Genomic DNA, 18,975 nt, shown 5'->3' with positions numbered 1-18,975 from the left:
TTAGTGAGGAGATTTGATGAAGTGTTTACTTAAGGGGGCGGTTCATTAGGAATTTGTTAACATTAGACTTGAAGACATCCAAGTTGTAGTCCGGAGGGAAGCAGGCAGATGGAACAGAGTTCCACAGGTGTGCAGTTCTCAGAAAGAAGCTTTGTTCATGGAATCCGCGTTTTGATTTAGGCACAGATATAGAGTGGGGGAAATTTTTCACAGTGGATTCAGCTAGACGGGTGTTTTTTGTGAAAGATTGGCGAGGGGGGACCAGAGACTGGAGTTCAGACGAGCATCTGCCATGGAAATAACGATAAAACAAGGACAGGCTCGCAACGTCTCTTCTGTGGGAGAGAGGTTGCAGGGTAGAGAAAAGGGCATCCCCCACTAAGCCACGAAGTCTATTTTGTACTCTGTCAAGGCAGGATAGGCTGTTTTTAGCAGCTCCTGCCCAGATATGGCAACAATATTCCATCCTTGGACGTACTTGGCTTTTATATAGATAGAGAATTGCATCAGTAGTGAGATATCTTTTGGAGCGGTAGAAGGATCCCACCATCTTTCCAGCGACCTTGGCAATAGACTTGATGTACGTGTTCCATTTCAGATCAGGAGTAAAGGTCAAACCCAGAAGCTTGTCAAAACACGGGGCCTCACCCAGACGAGAGCCATCCATCACAATTGATGCCAGCTGGGGATCAGAGCGTTGATGATGTAAGGATAGGAGTTTGGCTTTGGATGCATTAAAGGTAACCAGCCACCTCTTCCCCCACTGAACCACGCGCTCGAGATCAGAGGAGAGAGAATCAGACAGAACTTTGTCATTTACAGCTTATGGTAGGGTATGGAGATTTGGGAAAATCTTTGTAATCCGTTTTCGGCCAGAAATTTGGCTGTTAAGAGGTCAAAGTTCAACGATTTGACCTTTGAGAACTCTACCAAACTCTTCTGCCAATATTTGGTCTAAATATTTGAAATGTTAGATGTAGGGTGCTTAAACATGGACCAAACTTTTAAACTTGATTTGAGTCCAAAACAATAAATGTTAAGGGGTCAAAGTTAAAAAAAATTTTTACCTCTGCTGTCTCTACCAAATGTTTGAGCTAAACATTTGAAATTTTACATAAAGGGTATTCAGACATAGGGCAAGTTGTTTAATCGGTTTTTGGCTGAGAATTTGGCTGCTAAGGAGGTCAAAGTTCAAAAGATTTAACCTTTGCGGCCTCTTGTAAACTATTCAGCCAATTTGGAGTCTAAACATTTGAAATTTTACATAAAGGGTATTCAGACATGTAGCAAGCTTTTTAATCAGTTTTTGGGCAGAAATTTGGCTGCTAAAAGATTAAAATTGAATGAGTTGACGTTTGCAGACTCTACCAAACTCCTCTGCCAATTTTGGGTCTAAACACTTGAACATTTAGATGTAGGTTACCTGGACATGAATCAAACTTTTTAATATATAAATATATATGCACATAAAGTTATGAACAGTACATAGGGCCCGGGCAAAGCCGAGCTGAACTGCTAGTATAAGAACAAAGTTAAAGACTTAAATTATAAATTCCATGAATCTATGAATTTTTTATCTGACAGAAACTCAACAAGCAACATTAAGAGTTCCTTAATCCATAGAGTTTCAAAGAATGCGTTTTTCATCAGAGGAAATATTTTAGCAAAATAATTGTTATAGTGAAGCTATGCTTTCGCTGATAGTTGCTTAGTCAAGGTATTGTATTTTGTGTGCAGAAAGTTGTTAGATGAGACAAGTCATTGGTACCGTCGGTTTCAAGCCCAATAATTGGGACTGTTTAAGATATCCATATTTCTAATTGAGTTAGGTTTGTTTTCTTTATAGCTAGTTCTAATGTTCTAATGCTTTTTCGAATAAGCTAGAGGAAATGGATGGTAATGTATATACTTTGGTGAGTCAAAAGTAGGTGGACAGCAGGTTTATGTATCAATTATATTGTTGCAAATCTTTATTATAAGTATGTTGCATTTATGGTTTTTACTGTCCATCTACTTTTGGCTCACCCTGTATATAAATAATTATATATATATATATATATATATATATATATAAGTTAGAAAAGCATTTCATCCAAGGCATGAAAATTTTTAAACAAAATGTTTTTACTATAGGCTTTAAAAATAAAGGTAAAAATTTAATTTAAATTGAATCAAAAAATTACCTTGGATTTATTTTATGTAATGTACATTCTGTTGCACTGGTGCACAGGAATGGTTTTGCCATCTTTTCATATAAAGAAAACTTGTCTGTTTATGTGTCCAGCAAAAATGTAAAAACTGTCGAGCTACAAACATTATCAATAATTCCCTCCCCCCTCTCTCTTTCTCTCTCTCTATCTCAAATCAAACGAAACTTCCATGAGTAAAGTTCCTTTTCTTAGAACTGCCCAGTTGTGGAACACGATGCCGTAGACATTATACCTTTAGATGAAGTTATGTATAATATAAATCTTACCTGCCTGTTTAAATATATGTATGTTTGTATGTCTGGCAAAAATTTGTTGCACTTTTTTAAAAAAAAATCATTGAAAATTTTATATCTATATCATTAATTGCTAGATGAAAGATAATGTTTTTAAATTGCAACAAAATGTACATTACATAAAATAAATCCAAGGTAATTTTTTGATTCAATTTAAATTAAATTTTTATACCTTACTTTGTAAAATTTATAAAAGTGCACTTTGAAGATAAATAAATTTCAATTTTAATCTTGTACCTTTATTTTTAAAGCCTATAGTAAAAACATTTTGTTTAACAATTTTCATGCCTTGGATGAAATGCTTTTCTAACTTGTATCTTATCTTTTTAAGATTATATTTTAAAACTCTCCTCTCTATTTCAGTTTGTATGTCTCCTCACACCACAACTCATTTTTGCAACCCCCTCTTTGTATTATTACAGGTCTGAATATTCTCTCTGTTTCAGTTTGTATTTCTCCTCACACCGCAACTTTTTTTTTTTTGCAACTCCCTCTTTGTAATACAGGTCTGAATAATGAGAAAATCTGAAACTTTTTAACAAAAACTTTAAAATAACTTTTTTAGATTAAATTTTTTTTAAAACTTCTTTCAGAATAGAAAATCTTTAAAATTTAATAAGGAACATATTTCATATAGGTTTCATTAACAAATATTCAGTACATAACGAGAAAACTAGAGATGAAAATTTCAAAAGGACTGTATAACTGGCTACGGTCAATAGTAGTCCTCGCCAGTGAAAGTCTTTATTATTGTTTTTCTGTTATTATTATTTAAAACATTTTCTGTCCTGCTCTTTCGCGCGAGGACTAATAAAAGTTCCCTTCAACGAATACCTTAGGTTTCAAGCTGGGGAGCAGATTCGAATAAAAAATATTGGTTTTTCTTCAGTTTTAATTGCAAACACTTCACTTCAATTTTATTCTACAAGAAACCGTAAAATAAAGCTGACAAAAAGCCATCATCTCTAAAACTTATTTACTTTTCGCTGAAAATGAGAAACATTTCTTTTTGTTTGTTTTTTTTTTATCTTACTTTCACTAAAAACAACAGACATCGTCCTCCCCCCCCCCACAGCTTTTGTTGTAAACTGGAAAATCTATATTTTTCTTGGCTTACTTCCAACTTCTTTTTTTCCAACATCTTTCTGAATTCTCCATCTTGAACCTCAGGCTGTTAACAGTTAATTGTAGTGACGTTTCTGGTCTGTCGAGTTTAATGGATCCATAATTTTTAATGTCTTTTTTTGTGTGTCTCTTTCCATTTTCATTAATTTTCAAGCTAGTCTTTTGCTTTTGGTTGGGGAGGGGGGGGGTAATTTCGCTTGTTGTCGTTTGAAAATACTTATCTTTCCTGCAAGAATTAACAGAGGTGAGCCACATTTAATCCTGATTTTTCAGTCAAGTTTATTCCGCACAAATTAAGTGAGATTGTTTGCTTTGTTTTACAGCATATTAACTTTTTACAAAGGAGGGTTGGACCTAGTAATTCACTCCTGTTCAGCTATTCGTTTGTTTGCAGAACGGATTTTTCGGGATAACTCTGGTTGTTCCCCTTGAGGCCATTATAGGGGTAAATTGCCCCAATCATCCGTTCATGTTCACATTTTTCTCAATAACCGCTCCTTGAATTTTTTTTTAAAGTTTGCACAAACATTAGTCATGATAAAAGTAAATTTTTCACCCATGCATGCTTGGCTCAATGCGGAATACAGTAATTTTTATACAAGTTTTTATGTTTTTTATATATTCAAATGATGTTTGGCTTGGTTTTATGGCATGTCAACTCATTTTTGGTTATTTAATGCTGAATCTGTTTTATGCTTCAAGCTCTTTATATCGTTAAATATTTAGACATGATGATTGGTTTGGTTGTTTTGTTTTACAATATATCAACCTTTTTTTTTTTTTTTTTTGGTAATTTAATGTCAATATCCGAATAAAGTTTTTATCCTTCAAGTTCTTTATATCTTCAAATATTTATTTATTTATGTTTTATTTATTTTCTTGTTGACTTTTGGTTTTGCAAGACATGATTGAGTTTTACAAAGGGAAAAGAAAACTCAATAACATCAATGTTTGCTGCATTTTAGATTACAAAGCCGTTCTCTTCAAACAGTCTGGTTTGATAGCAAAATCATGATGGGGTTTAAGTTCTTAATGTAAGGTTTGTAAATGTATCGTGTGTGGTTTCTGACTTTTTAACCAGACACACGGAGATGGATTATCCCCGTGTGTCTGAGATAATCTATCACCGTGTGTCTGGTCAAAAAAGTCAGAAACCACACACACTCTCCTAAAATTGTTTTGCACCGGTTGGCTTTCAATGCACATGTTATGATAACAGAGATCGTCATAAGATCGATTTTTAGTGGAAAAATTTATTTTAAGAAAAGTAAAGAGATGTATTAAATATTTTTTTTTTATGTAGGGTGTGTTTTTGTTTTTTTATTTACAAAACTTTTTAATAAACAAATGCACAGATTGTGTCGATATCATTCTAAGTTCTCGTTTTCAAATAAATTCAGTGAACTCATTTGAAAACAAGAATCATTGTAACATCATGTGGATGTATGCAAAGTGACATCGCCAGTGTATTTGAGAAGTTTTATTACCACACAAGCTGGAAGGTTTGACATATAAAATCAACAGTAGGTTCTTTGGTATAAAAGGGGCACGCTCGAAATGAATGTTTCTGTTTAAAGCACAGTTGCACCATGATACTTGACTTTTGCATTTTAAACTTAATTCAAGCCATTATCATCGCACAAGCAGTAAGACTAAGCATATAAAATCAGCAGTAGGTTCTTTGATATAGCAGGGGCGCATTCGAAATGAAAGTATGATATTTGACTTTTGCATTTTAAACTTTTATATATAAAAATAGTTTTAGAAAATCAGCACTAGATTCTCTACAGTGCAATGTGGACTAGATTCTCTACAGTGTAATGTGGACTAAATCACTGCTAGAGGTATGTGAAGCTTCCTCCAGGTGCACCACGATGGGTCCCCAACTATAGCAGGCAATCATTCGATTTGATAGAAAAATAGAGTATTTCACTGATTCCGTTGACAATAAAAATATGGGAGTGTGAAACATTCGTTCATCATCATTCAATCCCGGGCAACGTCAGGGTCACCTGATAGTTTATAAATATATTGAAGCGCTTGATGGCGAACATTATTATTTATTTTTTATTTATTTTTTTTTTTTTGCAGGGGAGTCTTGTGTTTATATGCCATGAAAAACTACTTGACTTGTGCAGCAGTTTGGCTAAAGGAAGGGACTACACTGTAAGTAAAGATTTTTCCTTTTCGTGTGTCCAATTTTGATGATGGTGTTGGGGGAACACAGGGAAGAGCTGCTGCTGCTTCTATAGCAAATGTTATCGGCGGATCGAATAAGTTCAGGGGACTTCTGTCATTACTAACAAGCAAAGCATTGCCACTGTTGATCAAGAGAAGAATCTACCAGGCATGTGTCTGCAGTGTGACTACGTATGGTAATAAAACATGGCCAAGTAGGGTTGAGGATATGTGTAGCATGACTAGAAATAATATGCAAATGACACAATGGCTGTGTGATGTAAGTCTTACAGACGGGCTGGTGACATTAGGGTAAAGTTAAATATGAAGAGTATAAAGAGATGTGCAGAACAGGAGACTTTGTTGGTTTGGTCATGTTGTAAGAATGGATGGTTGGGTATGTAGAACAGTTGAGGTAGTAAGTTAAGTTCATAGCGGAAGACCAAGATAAACATGTGAAGAAGTGATAAAGATAGAGAGAAAAAAGGGATAAATAAAGATTTGGTCGGAAATGGGTTGGTTTGGAGATCGCTTTCTGGAGGCCGGCCAATGCATGCCCGCATGCAAAAGGTATGTTAAAGTGATGTTTAAATTTTGTTTGGGTTTTGTTTTTTTACTTACTTTTCAAAGAATCTCACCTTGTAGATTGCTGAAAAATTGTTGGCTTGGTCACATTGTAGGAATGGAGTTCTTTGTTTAGTAGATGTAGGACAGTTGAGGTAGCAGTCAGCTGGTAGAGAAAAGCCAAAGCAAACATGAGAAGATAGATTCATATGTGAGCGAGGACATTGGGAACAGTTCTTGTTGCCTCCTGCTAACGTGTCGTTAAAAAGAAAGGCTGAAGATTGTCAGAATAGGATTTTTTGGCAACGTCGGCACGTACATGAAAGCTTTCAAGGAGGCGACCTGACATGTCTGGAATCAGATCGGGATTGCTGTTTGACCTGATATGCAAAAATGAATAAAGACATGATCAGAGGTGGCTTGGTTTAGAGATCACTTTCTGAAGGCCAGCCAATGCATGCATGCCCGCAACAAAAGGTATGATTAGATTTTTTTGTTTTTGTTTTTGTTTTTTTCCCTCTTATTCACCTAATACATTGCTATTACAAGTTCAAAATCATTCATCAGGCGAAACTGAAAAAATGTCTGCTTAATTACATTGTAAGAATCGGGTTCTTTGTTTAGTACATGTAGGATAGTTGAGATAGCAAGGTCAGTTGGCAGAGAAAAGCCAAGGCAAACATGAGAAGATGGATTCAAGAGAAAGAGGGATAAATAAAGATCTGGCCAGAGATACATTAGTTTAGAAGTCTGTTATACAAGGTTGCGACTAATCGTAATGCTTCCACCCATGCAAGATGTAACGAAGAACTGCTTTCTTTTCTTCCAAGCCGGATACTTTTATCCGCCTTGGATCTTGCTCAGTCACATGGGCTTATCACTAGGGCTAGGACAACAGCATATTCTTTTCATTATTTTGACCCTCGAGCGTGTATCCGTTGATATCTTATATGCTTTTATATAGGTTGATTAACTGTGTCAGATATATACTTGAGAGTCAAAACAATGAAAAGAATATGCTGTTGTCATAGCCCTCCTCATCACATTCGTCACATCTTTTATATATATAAAAGCGAAAATGTATGTGTGTATGTTTGGATGTTTGCTAAAAACTTTCGACAGACGCGACGAAAATTCACAAACTCGGTATCACATCGAAACTCTATCCTTTGCTCGAAAAATATCAAAAAATTGGCCAAAAACGTTAACTTTTTCACCCCGAAATCGACAGTTTTTGACAGGGGTGGGGGTGTCAACAAAAACAGTCCTCTCGTGACAATGACCGATTCTACGCATGCGTCAGATGACGTCGTGACCTGATTTACTTTAAATAGTTGAAAAACCGAACAAATTTCATGTACGTCGTGTTAGCTCAGTTGGTTCGTTATCTAAATGTTTTTTTTTTTTCGATTTTTTAAATTTAAATATTGAACCAGTGTTATTTAAGCCATTTTTCACGTAACGTTCGTTTTTCTGCTTTTTTTTTTTACTTTGCTTATTCTTAGCAACACCCAAAAACACCCGGGTACCCACAGATTTTTTAAATTTTGATATCGAAACAGCGTTATTTAAGCCATTTTCCACGTGTTCGTTTTTCTGTTTTCATCGTTCATTTGCCTTACGTTAGATTTTTTTTTCCCCCCGTTTAAGTGTTAACGTTGTTTTCTTTTTTTGTTACTTCGCTTATAACAAACAAACTTACGTCGTTGTCATTGTTGTAATGCTTGATGACTTCCGAGCACGCACCTGTCAATTTCGTTCTTAAATAAATTCAAACATCTTTCACTAACTCATTCTGGCTGGCCGATTCTATTTTCAAACTTCGCCTCAGGCTTCCGGCTCGATTAACACCACGCACACCTACAAACACCCGGGCAACGCCAGGTACCCCGCTGTCTTGTATAAAACCAAGTACACTTTTTATGTGTGTGTTTTTTTTTGTTTTTTTTCGTTTTTCTTCTTTCCATGTGCAGGTGGCAGGAAGAACACACCCTTTGTCTCTTTGTGATAAGGCTATTTCTGACATTACTACTACAAAGTCAATTTCTAAAAGCTGTCTAATCCATGCCAGCATATAAAATGGGCGTTAAACAAAACCTAATTCTGCAAAGTACCATATTATTGGCAACATAATAACATACTTTGTTATAAACTACTTTAAAAAATTACTTAGTCTAGCTTAGACAATTGTTAATATGGAACATTTTTAAATAATCATTCCAAAAATTCTGAAAGGGGTAATAACTCGCATGTATAATCAAATAAATTTTATATCTTAAAACAGTTTAGATAGATTTAATTAAATAATCTATATATATATATAAAAGCAAAATGTGTGTTTGTTTGTGCGTTTTTATGTATGTCCGCAAAAGGCTTTCTCCGTCAGCCTTCTCGGTTGGTTCGCTCTTTCTTAAAACTTTTTATATCACCTCTAAATTGTAATATCTACGAGTTAACAACAGAGGTCGCCTGTCTATTTAATTTGCCCGAGTTTGAAAAGCTAAATATTCCACAATTTTGGATCGCCGCATGTGGATTCGGCTTTTTCGTATAAAAGCGAAACTGATTCGAAGCTTGTGGCATTGTTCCCGGTGCGATCGCCGGGAACATCCAAAAGCAATCAGCTTTGATCAATGCAGAGTTTCTCCTTATATCGAACAATTGCTATTCAATTTGGACAATCCCCTTTTTATGGGGAGCTGGTTTCCCCAACAACATGTTGGGGAAACAATAAAAACAAAAAACCTGCTCTGCAGTAAATAACAAACTGCCCCGCAGTGGAAGTTAACTCCACTACTAATATGTGACCTCATTAAGTCATTAAGTGCGGGCACTTGTCAATTCTTAATACTTAAATAAATTCAAACATGTTTTTGTTACTATTTCTTGCTGGCCAAGCGGTTAACGTCGCACGTTTTTTTTTCACACTTTTTTTTCCAACTTCGCCTCAAGGCTTCGGGTTCGGTCCTTCCTACTTACCTACCAAAACTTTTTTTGAAACTCCCTCCCCCCCCCGACAGAAACACCCGGGCAACGATTTTTTAGGAAGTTTTTGCTTATTCTTTTGTTTTTATTTACCCAAAAGCGCACACACCTCTAAACACCCGGACAATGCCAGGTACCCCCACTAGTCTAATATACAAATGGCAAAATGTATGTGTGCTTGTATGTCTCGCGAAAACTTTCAACACATGCGACGGATCCTCACAAGATCGGTATCATTTTGAAGCTCAATCCTTCAGACGACAAATATCGTAAAATTGACCAAAAACATTCATTCTTTCTTCATCTTCAACTCGGCCGTTTTTTACAAGGAGGAGTCGCTTTTCTCGTTGACATTTTTGCAATTCATCATCTCTGTTGGATTAACTATCCTTAATTTCAATGCTCTCAACTTCTGATTGCACGATGGAGACATCAGCTAAGATGTTAGGTTTTTTTTTTTGTTTTCCTCCTTGCGTTATGGGTTCGAGCCTGCCTGCCTACTACCACTTTTTTTTTTTTTTTAAACACCTTTCGCCACCCAAACGTCCTACTGTTGTTTTGATCCCTGCCCCCGCTAATACCACTTTTTTTTTAATCCCTCCTCCCCGGGGTTCCTTGCTTCAGCATCTACATACATCCGGGCAACGCCGGGTACCCTTGCTAGTTTAATATATAGGGATAACTATTCATCTTAATATTGTTTCAAAAAATTTGTTAGGTAGCAAAAAAAGGCGAAGAGAAAACAAGAACAATAAAATAAAAAAACATGGAAAGATGAAATAGTGAGGAATAATGTTATATAGGAGCGAGAACATTGGGAACGGTTCTCATTGCCTCCTGCTAACGTGTCGTTAAAAAGAAAGGCCGAAAATTGTCAGAATAGGATTTTTTGGTAATGTCGACACATATCTGAAAGTTTTTTAAAGAGGCGACCTGCCATGTCCGGAATCAGATTGGGATTGCTGTTTGAGCTGATATGCAAAATACTGAAGTCGGCAATGAGGGCAGTGCATCACTGAAGACTACCCTTGATGCATTGGAAGAATTTTTTTTTCCATATAAGTTTTAAAATGTGCAATAATATAAAGATTAAAAACTAAAATGGAATCCCAGACAATGCGAGATAGCAACAGCTATTTACTTCATATATTGAACTAGTTGTACAAATCCTGTGTTGTCCGGGATTCGTTACATTAAAATTACTTTTTTGTAAACATTCTAATTGAATTGTGTTTTCTGTTAAGTTAAAGCAAATAAACCAAAATCATCAAAAAGAGGTTATTTCATTTGATGGGACACAGATCAGCTGATACCATGTGTCCTACATTTTCGGAAGTCTAAAATTTGGGATCCCTTTTCATACAATAGCACTAAGCACTGCTTCATATAACTGTCCCTTTCAGAGCAAACAACCTAAGCACTGTTTCATATAACTGTCCCTTTCAGAGCAAACAACCTAAGCACTGTTTCATATAACTGTCCCTTTCAGAGCAAACAACCTCTGCACTGTCATATGACTGTCCCTTTCAGAGCAAACAACCTAAGCACTATTTCATAAAACTGTCCCTTTCAGAGCAAACAACCTATTCACTGTTTCATATAACTGTCCCTTTCAGAGCAAACAACCTAAGCACTGTTTCATATGACTGTCCCTTTCAGAGCAAACAACCTAAGCACTGTTTCATATAACTGTCCCTTTCAGAGCAAACAACCTATGCACTGTTTCATATAACTGTCCCTTTCAGAGCAAACAACCTAAGCACTGTTTCATATAACTGTCCCTTTCAGAGCAAACAACCTAAGCACTGTTTCATATAACTGTCCCTTTCAGAGCAAACAACCTATGCACTGTTTCATATGACTGTCCCTTTCAGAGCAAAAAAAACCTTTAGGTTTTGTAAAGTAAGGAAGTGATAATACACCCGGATATAAGAGACACAAATATAAGAAAAACAGATTTAAGAACCTGTGTTAATGTACATTATAACCCAGATATAAGATAGCTGTAGGGACTGGAGATGAAGTCTCTTCTATCCGGGTTAAACTGCAATGATTACCAGCCTGGATTCTGTGGTAGCTACTGAACCACTTTCAAAAGATATTTTTATATATGGGAGTCATCACTTATATCAAGGCCCGAAAGCCACTCAAGATTAATGACTGTACAATAGTCACTGAGACAACAGCATATTAATAGTTAGTGGTAGAAATCAGATAGAAATGGATTTTTTAGGGCAGCAGCTCAACAAGAACTTGTTTACATTGGGCTTGAAGACGACCATATTGTAGTCATCTGGGAAGCAGGTCAGCAGAACAGTTTCACAGGCAGTTTTAAAAAAGAAGCTTTGTTCATGGAATTTGCATTTAGATTTAGGCACAGATAGGATGTTGGGGAAATTGTTGATTGTTGTTGTAGTAAGACGAGTGTGTTTTGTAAAAGTTTGGCAAGAGGGGGACCATATATTGAAGTTCAGACGAGCACTTGCAATGATGTTGGCAACCTTCACATGGTCTCTCATGTGAGTAACTGATTCTAAAATAGAATTGTAGAAACGAATGCCGACACGTGAATGAGTCACAAATGCTAACATTACAACCTGCTTATACATGCGAGAAAGTTTTTTTCAGGTTTTTTTTTTCGGTTTTTTCAACCAAACATTTCAAACTTCAGTTCTAAAATCTCTGTTTCACTGTTTCGCTTTTTTACCACCACCCTAGTTCGCTAAATAATCACCTTCACTTCCCAACATGTTCTCTTTTCCACCACCCCCCTCTCTCTGCTCTCTTTCACTCTTTGCTTCTCTGTTCCTTTTGCCTGTCTGCTCTCTTCCCTTTCTCTTCTCTTTCTCTCCGTTGTTCTCTCTCCCCCCATTGTTCTCTCCCCCCTCCCCCCGTTGTTTTCTCCCCTCCTCCTTGTTCTCTCTCCCCTCCCCCTTGTTCTCTCCCCCCACCTGTTCTCTCTTCCCTCCCCCTTTGTCCCCTCCCTCACCCCTTTGTTCTCCCCCCTTTGTTCTCCCCCCCTTTGTTCTCCCCCCCTTGTTTTCCCTCCCCTCCTTTGTTCTCCCTCTCCTCTTTTGTTCTCTCCCCCATTTTGTTATCTCCCTCCTCCCTTTGTTCTCCCCCCCTTTGTTCTCTCTCTCTCTCTCTCTCTGCTTTTCTCTCTATCCCCTTTGTTTTCTCTCTCTCTCTCTTCCATTTGTTTGCATTCTCACTCGTTGTACTCTCTCACCCCTTGTCCCAGCTTTCACCTCCTTTGCTCTCTCTCCTCTTTTTCTCTCGCTCCCTCTCTTCGCTCTCCCCCTTTACTCTCTCTGGCCTTCTTAGCTCTCCCTTTGCTTTCTTTTCATCTTCATTTCCCCCCTTTGCTCACTTTTGCTCTCTGTCTCACTCCATTTGCTTTCTCTCTCTCTCTCTCCCTTTGCTCTCTCTGCCTCTCTTCCCCCTTTTTTCTCCCTCTCTTCCTCCTTTGCTCTCCCTCTCTTCCCCTTTTCTCTCCCTCTCTTCCCCCTTTGCTCTCTCTCTCTCTTTCTTTCTTCTCCCTTTTGCTCCTTCTTTCCCTCTTTTTGCTCTCCGCCCCCTCTCCTTTCGCTGTCTGTCTCTCTTTTACTTTTCCCTAACTTCTTAATATGTACGGCATAATTATTTATGAGTATCTTTATCTTTATTGTTTTAGGCTTGACTAGTTGTTAAAAAAATCAGGAGTCTGGGTCAAGCAGTGCAGAAAATATATATATATATATATATATATATATTGTTAGAGAAGCAGAAACAGGTTGCCATCGCGAGTTCTCAAATTTCTCCAGAAATAAAATGACATAAAGCCAGAATGGTCGCATACTTGTCTGCAAATAGTTCTGCTGCTGGCGTTGCCAAATTCTCAAATACATTAGGAACCAAATCAATGTTGGCAGAGAGTGCACAGGAATGGTTTTGCCATTTTTTCATATAAAGAAACTTGTCTGTCTGTGTGTCCAGCAAAAATGTAAAAACTGTCGAGCTACAAACATTATCAATAATTCCCCCCCTCTCTGTCTCTCTTTCTCTCTCTCAAATCAAACGAAACTTCCATGAGTAAAGTTCCTTTTCTTAGAACTGCCCAGTTGTGGAACACGATGCCGTACACATTATACCTTTAGATGAAGTTATGTATAATATAAATCTCACCTGCCTGTTTAAATATATGTATGTTTGTATGTCTCGCAAAAATTTGTTGCACTTTTAAAAAAAAAATCATTGAGAATTTTATATCTATATCATTAATTGCTAGATGAAAGATAATGTTTTTAAATTGCAACAAAATGTACATTACATAAAATAAATCCAAGGTAATTTTTTGATTCAATTTAAATTAAATTTTTATACCTTACTTTGTAAAATTTATAAAAGTGCACTTTGAAGATAAATAAATTTCAATTTGAATCTTGTACCTTTATTTTTAAAGCCTATAGTAAAAACATTTTGTTTAACAATTTTCATGCCTTAGATGAAATGCTTTTCTAACTTGTATCTTATCTTTTTAAGATTATATTTTAAAACTCTCCTCTCTATTTCAGTTTGTGTTTCTCCTCACACCACAACTCATTTTTTGAAACTCCCTCTTTGTAATACATGTCTGAATAATGAGAAAATCTGACATTTTTTTTAACAAAAACTTTAAAATAAATTTTTAAAACTTCTTTCAGAATAGAAAATCTTTAAAATTTAATAAGGAACATATTTCATATAGGTTTCAGTAGCAAATATTCAGTACATAACGAGAAAAATAGAGATGAAAATTTCAAAAGGACTGTGTAACTGGTTACGCTCAATAGTAGTCCTCGCCAGCGAAAGTCTTTGTTATTCTATTATTATTTTGCTTTAATATTTATTTGCTCACTTATTACTGGAAGAATCACTTTTACAAAGGGGTTATCACATATCAAGGTCTAGGGGCTACTCGAAGATAAGGGTTAATGTGTGTATTGTGGTCATTAGGACTGTAGTGTAGTAATCGTTTATGGTGAAAATTGCTATAATCAGATTATTTACAAGGACTTGTTTACATTGGATTTGAAGATGACAATATTGTAGTCAGCTGAAAAGCAGACCGCCAGAACAGAGTTCCACAGAGGAGCAGTTCTAGGATAAAAGCTTTGTTGATGAAATCTACATTTAGGTTTAGGCACCGATACAGAGTGGAGGAATTTATTGATAGTGGTTTTGGTTAGACAAGTGTTTTTGTGAAAGATTGGCTGGGGGGAGGGGGGGCATAGATTTGAGCTCAGTCAAACACTTGCCATGAAAATAACAATAAAGCAGAGACAGGCTCGCAACATCTCTTCTGTGGGAAAGGTTGCAGGGAAGAGGAAAGGATATCGCCTACTAGATTACGAAGTCAGTTTTGAACTCTGTCAAGGCAAAATAGGATGCTCTGAGAAGCTCTTGTTCAGAAGTGGCAACAATAGTCCATCCTAGGACGTACTTGGTTCTTATACAGATAGAGAATTGCATCGGTAGTGAGATATCTACTGGAGTGGTAGAATGATTCAAAAATTTTTCTAGCGATCTTGGCAACGGATTTGATGTATGTGTTCCATTTCAGATCAGGAGTGAAGGTAAGACCAAGAAGTTTGTCTAAACATGGAGCATCCTCAAGACAAGAATCTCTCATTTCAATTCGGGCCAGATGTGAGTCAGAGCATTGATGATGGAAAGAGAGAAGCTTGGTTTTAGATGCATTAAAATTAACCAGCCACCTTTTTCCCCATTTCATCACGTGTCCCACACCAGAGAAGGGAGAATCAGAGAGATCTTGACCATTTCCAGCCTTTGAAGAGAATCAGGAAGATTTTAGTCATTGCCAGTCTTTAAAGTGTTGCCATAGATGGCAGTATCGTCTACATAAATGTTTACAAATGATCTAAGAATGTGATTTGGGAGATCGTTGATGAAGATCAAGAAGAGAGTTGGGCCCAGGATGGAACCCTGAGGGATGCCAGCATTAATACTGTGAGCCTCTGATTTTTATCCATCAGCCACTACTCTTATAAAAATTATCAGAGGGGAATGATTTAATAATTGAGAAGACATTTCCAGCTATTCTGTAGCTGGAGATCTTATGTAGTAGGTCTTTGATATGCCAAGAAACAGGGTCTGTATCGAGAGATTCACTAATCCTGTGAGATATTGCTGTCAGCACATCAGCTGTAGCAGAATGGAAACCATATTGCATGTCACTAAATAGGTTGTTTCTGTTTAGGTGAATGACCACTTCTCTGTTTAACACAGATTCCAGTAACTTACTCATGACTGAGTCGCAATGCAAGGAGACTGATTGGTCTGTACTGAGAAGGAGATGACCAATCGCCTGAATTTTTAAATACAGGGCAGACTGATGAGGTTTTTCAGGGTGTTGGAAAGCACTTCTCCTCAAGACAACGCTTAAACAGCTTTGTAAGTATGGGGACTAGTTCTGGTTCTTTTTCATCACTATAATTAGAATGTCATTGAGGCCAGTTGCTATATTTTTGATTAGCTTGGCAACATCACGTGGTTACTTGTATGTTGCATAATGTGTTTTCAGACACAGGAAGAAATAAAGGAAGGTTAGATGACCTTGATCGCATAGGGTAGAATTTGCTGCAAAGTTTTTGGCAAAGAATTTGGCTTTGTTTAATGCTGATGAGATTACCTCAGGTCCATCGATTATGGTAGGGATAGAGAACACGCTTCGGTTCAGGACTCTGTTTGTTACTCGTCAAAACTCATGAGAACCAAGCTGTTGCTCAGCTACTTTGGACTAGACAATACAACTCTCTTGCATTCTTTATTACTCTTTTAAAGGCAGACTAAACTCAGTACATCTCTTTCACTGAAAGCAGTAGAAATAGTGATTTCTGTGCATATGAATGTAGGGAAGCTATCCCAATCAGCCATAGAATATCGATATACTGTACGATGGATAGGTAGATCTGAGGACTTATTGCATTTTGTTTTTATTTTAACTGAGACAATCAAGTGGTCAGAAGATCCCAGTGAGACAGAATGGAGAATGAGCATAGCTCTAGACAAGTTGTGAGAAAAAGGTCTAGGATGCTTACATACTGATCGTCATTGTCAGGCACATAAATGTGTTCATGAACAATCTGAGTTAGGTCATAGGCAATGGAGAAATCATGGAAATACCTCGCTTCATCATCCGTTCTATATTTAAATGAATAGAAAAAAAGGGTTTTTGATAAAATTACTTTTGGACGTTCCTATTTTGAAAATAAATAAATGTTATAATTCTTTTTCTATCCTTTGCAAATGATTCAATTTTAGTATGTTATTATGGATGATAAAGTTGTCAAAATTTCAGCTTTTAACAGTTGTTATTTCTAACAAATATTAGGTTTTAAAATTTTGTTCCTTAGTTTTGGACGCTACTCTCTCTCTCTCTATATATATATATATATAGAGAGAGAGAGAGAGAAATAAAAAGGAACAGAGACTTCCTCTGGATGAAATTTCATCCAGAGGAAGTCTTGAAATAAAGACGAAATAAAGACGAAACATTGATGAATACATAAGTCAGTTTGTTCCTTTTCATTTCTCTATTTTGTCAGAATACTATTTCCATTTTTCTCATCATATATATATATATATATATATATATATATATATATACTAGCATGGGTGCCCGGCGTTGCCCGGGTATTTGGAGGTGTATGTTGAGCAAAAAAAAAAAAAAAAAAGCTGTCAATTTTTTAAAAATTTGACCCTTATTATGACCCCTTAAAATTTGTTTTGGGCTCAAATCAAGTTATTAAGTTAGATCCATGTCCAAGGAACCTATATCTAAAATTTCAAGTGCGTAGACCCAAGATTGTCAGAGGAGTTTGGTAGAGTTCTCAAAGGTCAAATCGTTGAACTTTGACCTCTTAATCGCCAAATTTCTGGCCAAAAACCGATCACATCGATTTTCCCAAATCTCAGGACCCTGTATATCAAATTTCGAGTCTGTAGATTAAAAATTGACAGAGTAATTGCGTAGGGAAATGCACACAGACACACACACACATGTTCACTTTTATATATAATATATAATATTCAATATGGAATTGGCTCTGTAGTAATAAGGAGGAAATCTGCATGAATTAAAATATGTTTAAGCATATTTTATGCCCCCAGTATTTATCTAAAGTTTTACCTCAATAATATAATATAGTAAAATAATAATAATAATAATAATAATAATAATCTATGTATCTATAAAAGTGAAAATAACTCTGCCAACTTTCAGTCTAGAGACTCGAAATTGGACATAAGGGGTATCGAAATTCGGGAAGATCTTTTTAATTGGTTTTCGGCCAGAAATTTCGTTGTTAACGTTCAATGATTTGACCTTTGAAAACTCTATCAAATTTCTCTGCCAATTTTGGGTCTAAACACTTTGAATTTTAGATATAGGTTACTTGGATATGGATCAAATTTTTTAATTTGATTTGAGCCCAAAAATCTAAATGTTAAGGGGTCAAAGTTTTTTAAAAATTTGGCCTCTGCGCTCTCTACCAAATTACTCAGCCAATTTCTAGTCTAAACATTTCAAATTTTACATAAAGGGTATTTAGAGATAGGCAAGCTTTTTAGTCGGTTTGGATCGAAAATTTGAGCTGCCAAGGGGTGAAAGTTCAAAAGATTTTACCTTTGCTGTGTCTAGAAAACTACTCAGCCAATTTTGTGTCTAAACATTTAAAATTTTATATAATGGGTATGCAGCAAGTATTTTAATCAGTTTTGGGGCAAAAAATTTGGCTGCCAAAAGGTCAAAGTTGAAAAGTTGACCTTTGCAAATTCTACCAAATTTCTCCGCCAATTTTGGGTCTAAACATTTAAAATTTTAGATGTAGGTAATGTGGACATGGGTAAAACTTTTTATTTGGATTTGAGACCAAAATAATGAATGTTAAGGGGTCAAAAGATGGGTCAAAGTTTTTTAAAAATTACCTCTGCGGTCTCTACAAAATTACTCAGACAATTTTTGGTCTAAAGATTTGAAATCTTACATAAAGTGTATTCACACGTAGGGCCAGTTATAAACAGTACATAGGGTCCGAACAAAGTCGGGCTGAACTGCTGCTATTAATATAATAATATAGTATAATAATAAAATAATAATAATAATAATATAGTAAAATTATTATATCGTAAAATAATAATAATAATGATAATAAAATAATACAGTAAAATAATAATAATAAAATAATATAGTGAAGTACGGAAACTGGTTTCACATTAGAGTAACATGTTTCACTTTATCAAACAACCCACTCATCAGCCAAATCGGTTTTGCTGTCATTCTGTATAAACTACATCATGAAACCACTTAAGAATTAATAGCTGCTTATCCATGGGCATAAAAACTTACTGATTTACTTCCTCAATCCATTTTTATTCTGCCATTTTGAACTCCCAACAGTACCCAAATTTGCATAATCGCCTTTGTCTTGTATCTAAAGTATTCCAGTTCCTTGCAGTTCGTCACTTATTTGAGTTTGTTTGCACATATTTTAAATTTATATTTAAAAAAAAAAGTAAGTACAATTTTAGTTGCAAGGGAAACAACTCTTATTTTTGTTATATTCTGTTATGAAACCATA

The 18,975-nt window shown here is 35.9% G+C and overlaps 1 protein-coding gene across 4 annotated transcripts in view; it reads left to right on the top strand.

Annotated features, from left to right (window-relative positions):
• LOC145243622 (protein broad-minded-like) overlaps positions 1 to 18,975 on the top strand; it is a 403,332-nt gene that overhangs the window by 69,841 nt on the left and 314,516 nt on the right. For all 4 annotated transcript variants that reach the window (XM_080106643.1, XM_080106646.1, XM_080106644.1 and 1 more), the window contains one exon: positions 5,720 to 5,794. In XM_080106643.1, the coding sequence (XP_079962769.1) occupies positions 5,720 to 5,794 (75 nt within the window). The remainder of the gene's footprint in view (positions 1 to 5,719; positions 5,795 to 18,975) is intronic.

The sequence above is a fragment of the Euprymna scolopes genome, chromosome 22, assembly GCF_053919585.1.
Source record: "Euprymna scolopes isolate OS-2025 chromosome 22, ASM5391958v1, whole genome shotgun sequence".
NCBI classification, from domain to species: Eukaryota; Metazoa; Mollusca; class Cephalopoda; order Sepiida; family Sepiolidae; genus Euprymna; species Euprymna scolopes.
This window is presented reverse-complemented; position numbering and strand designations above follow the sequence as displayed.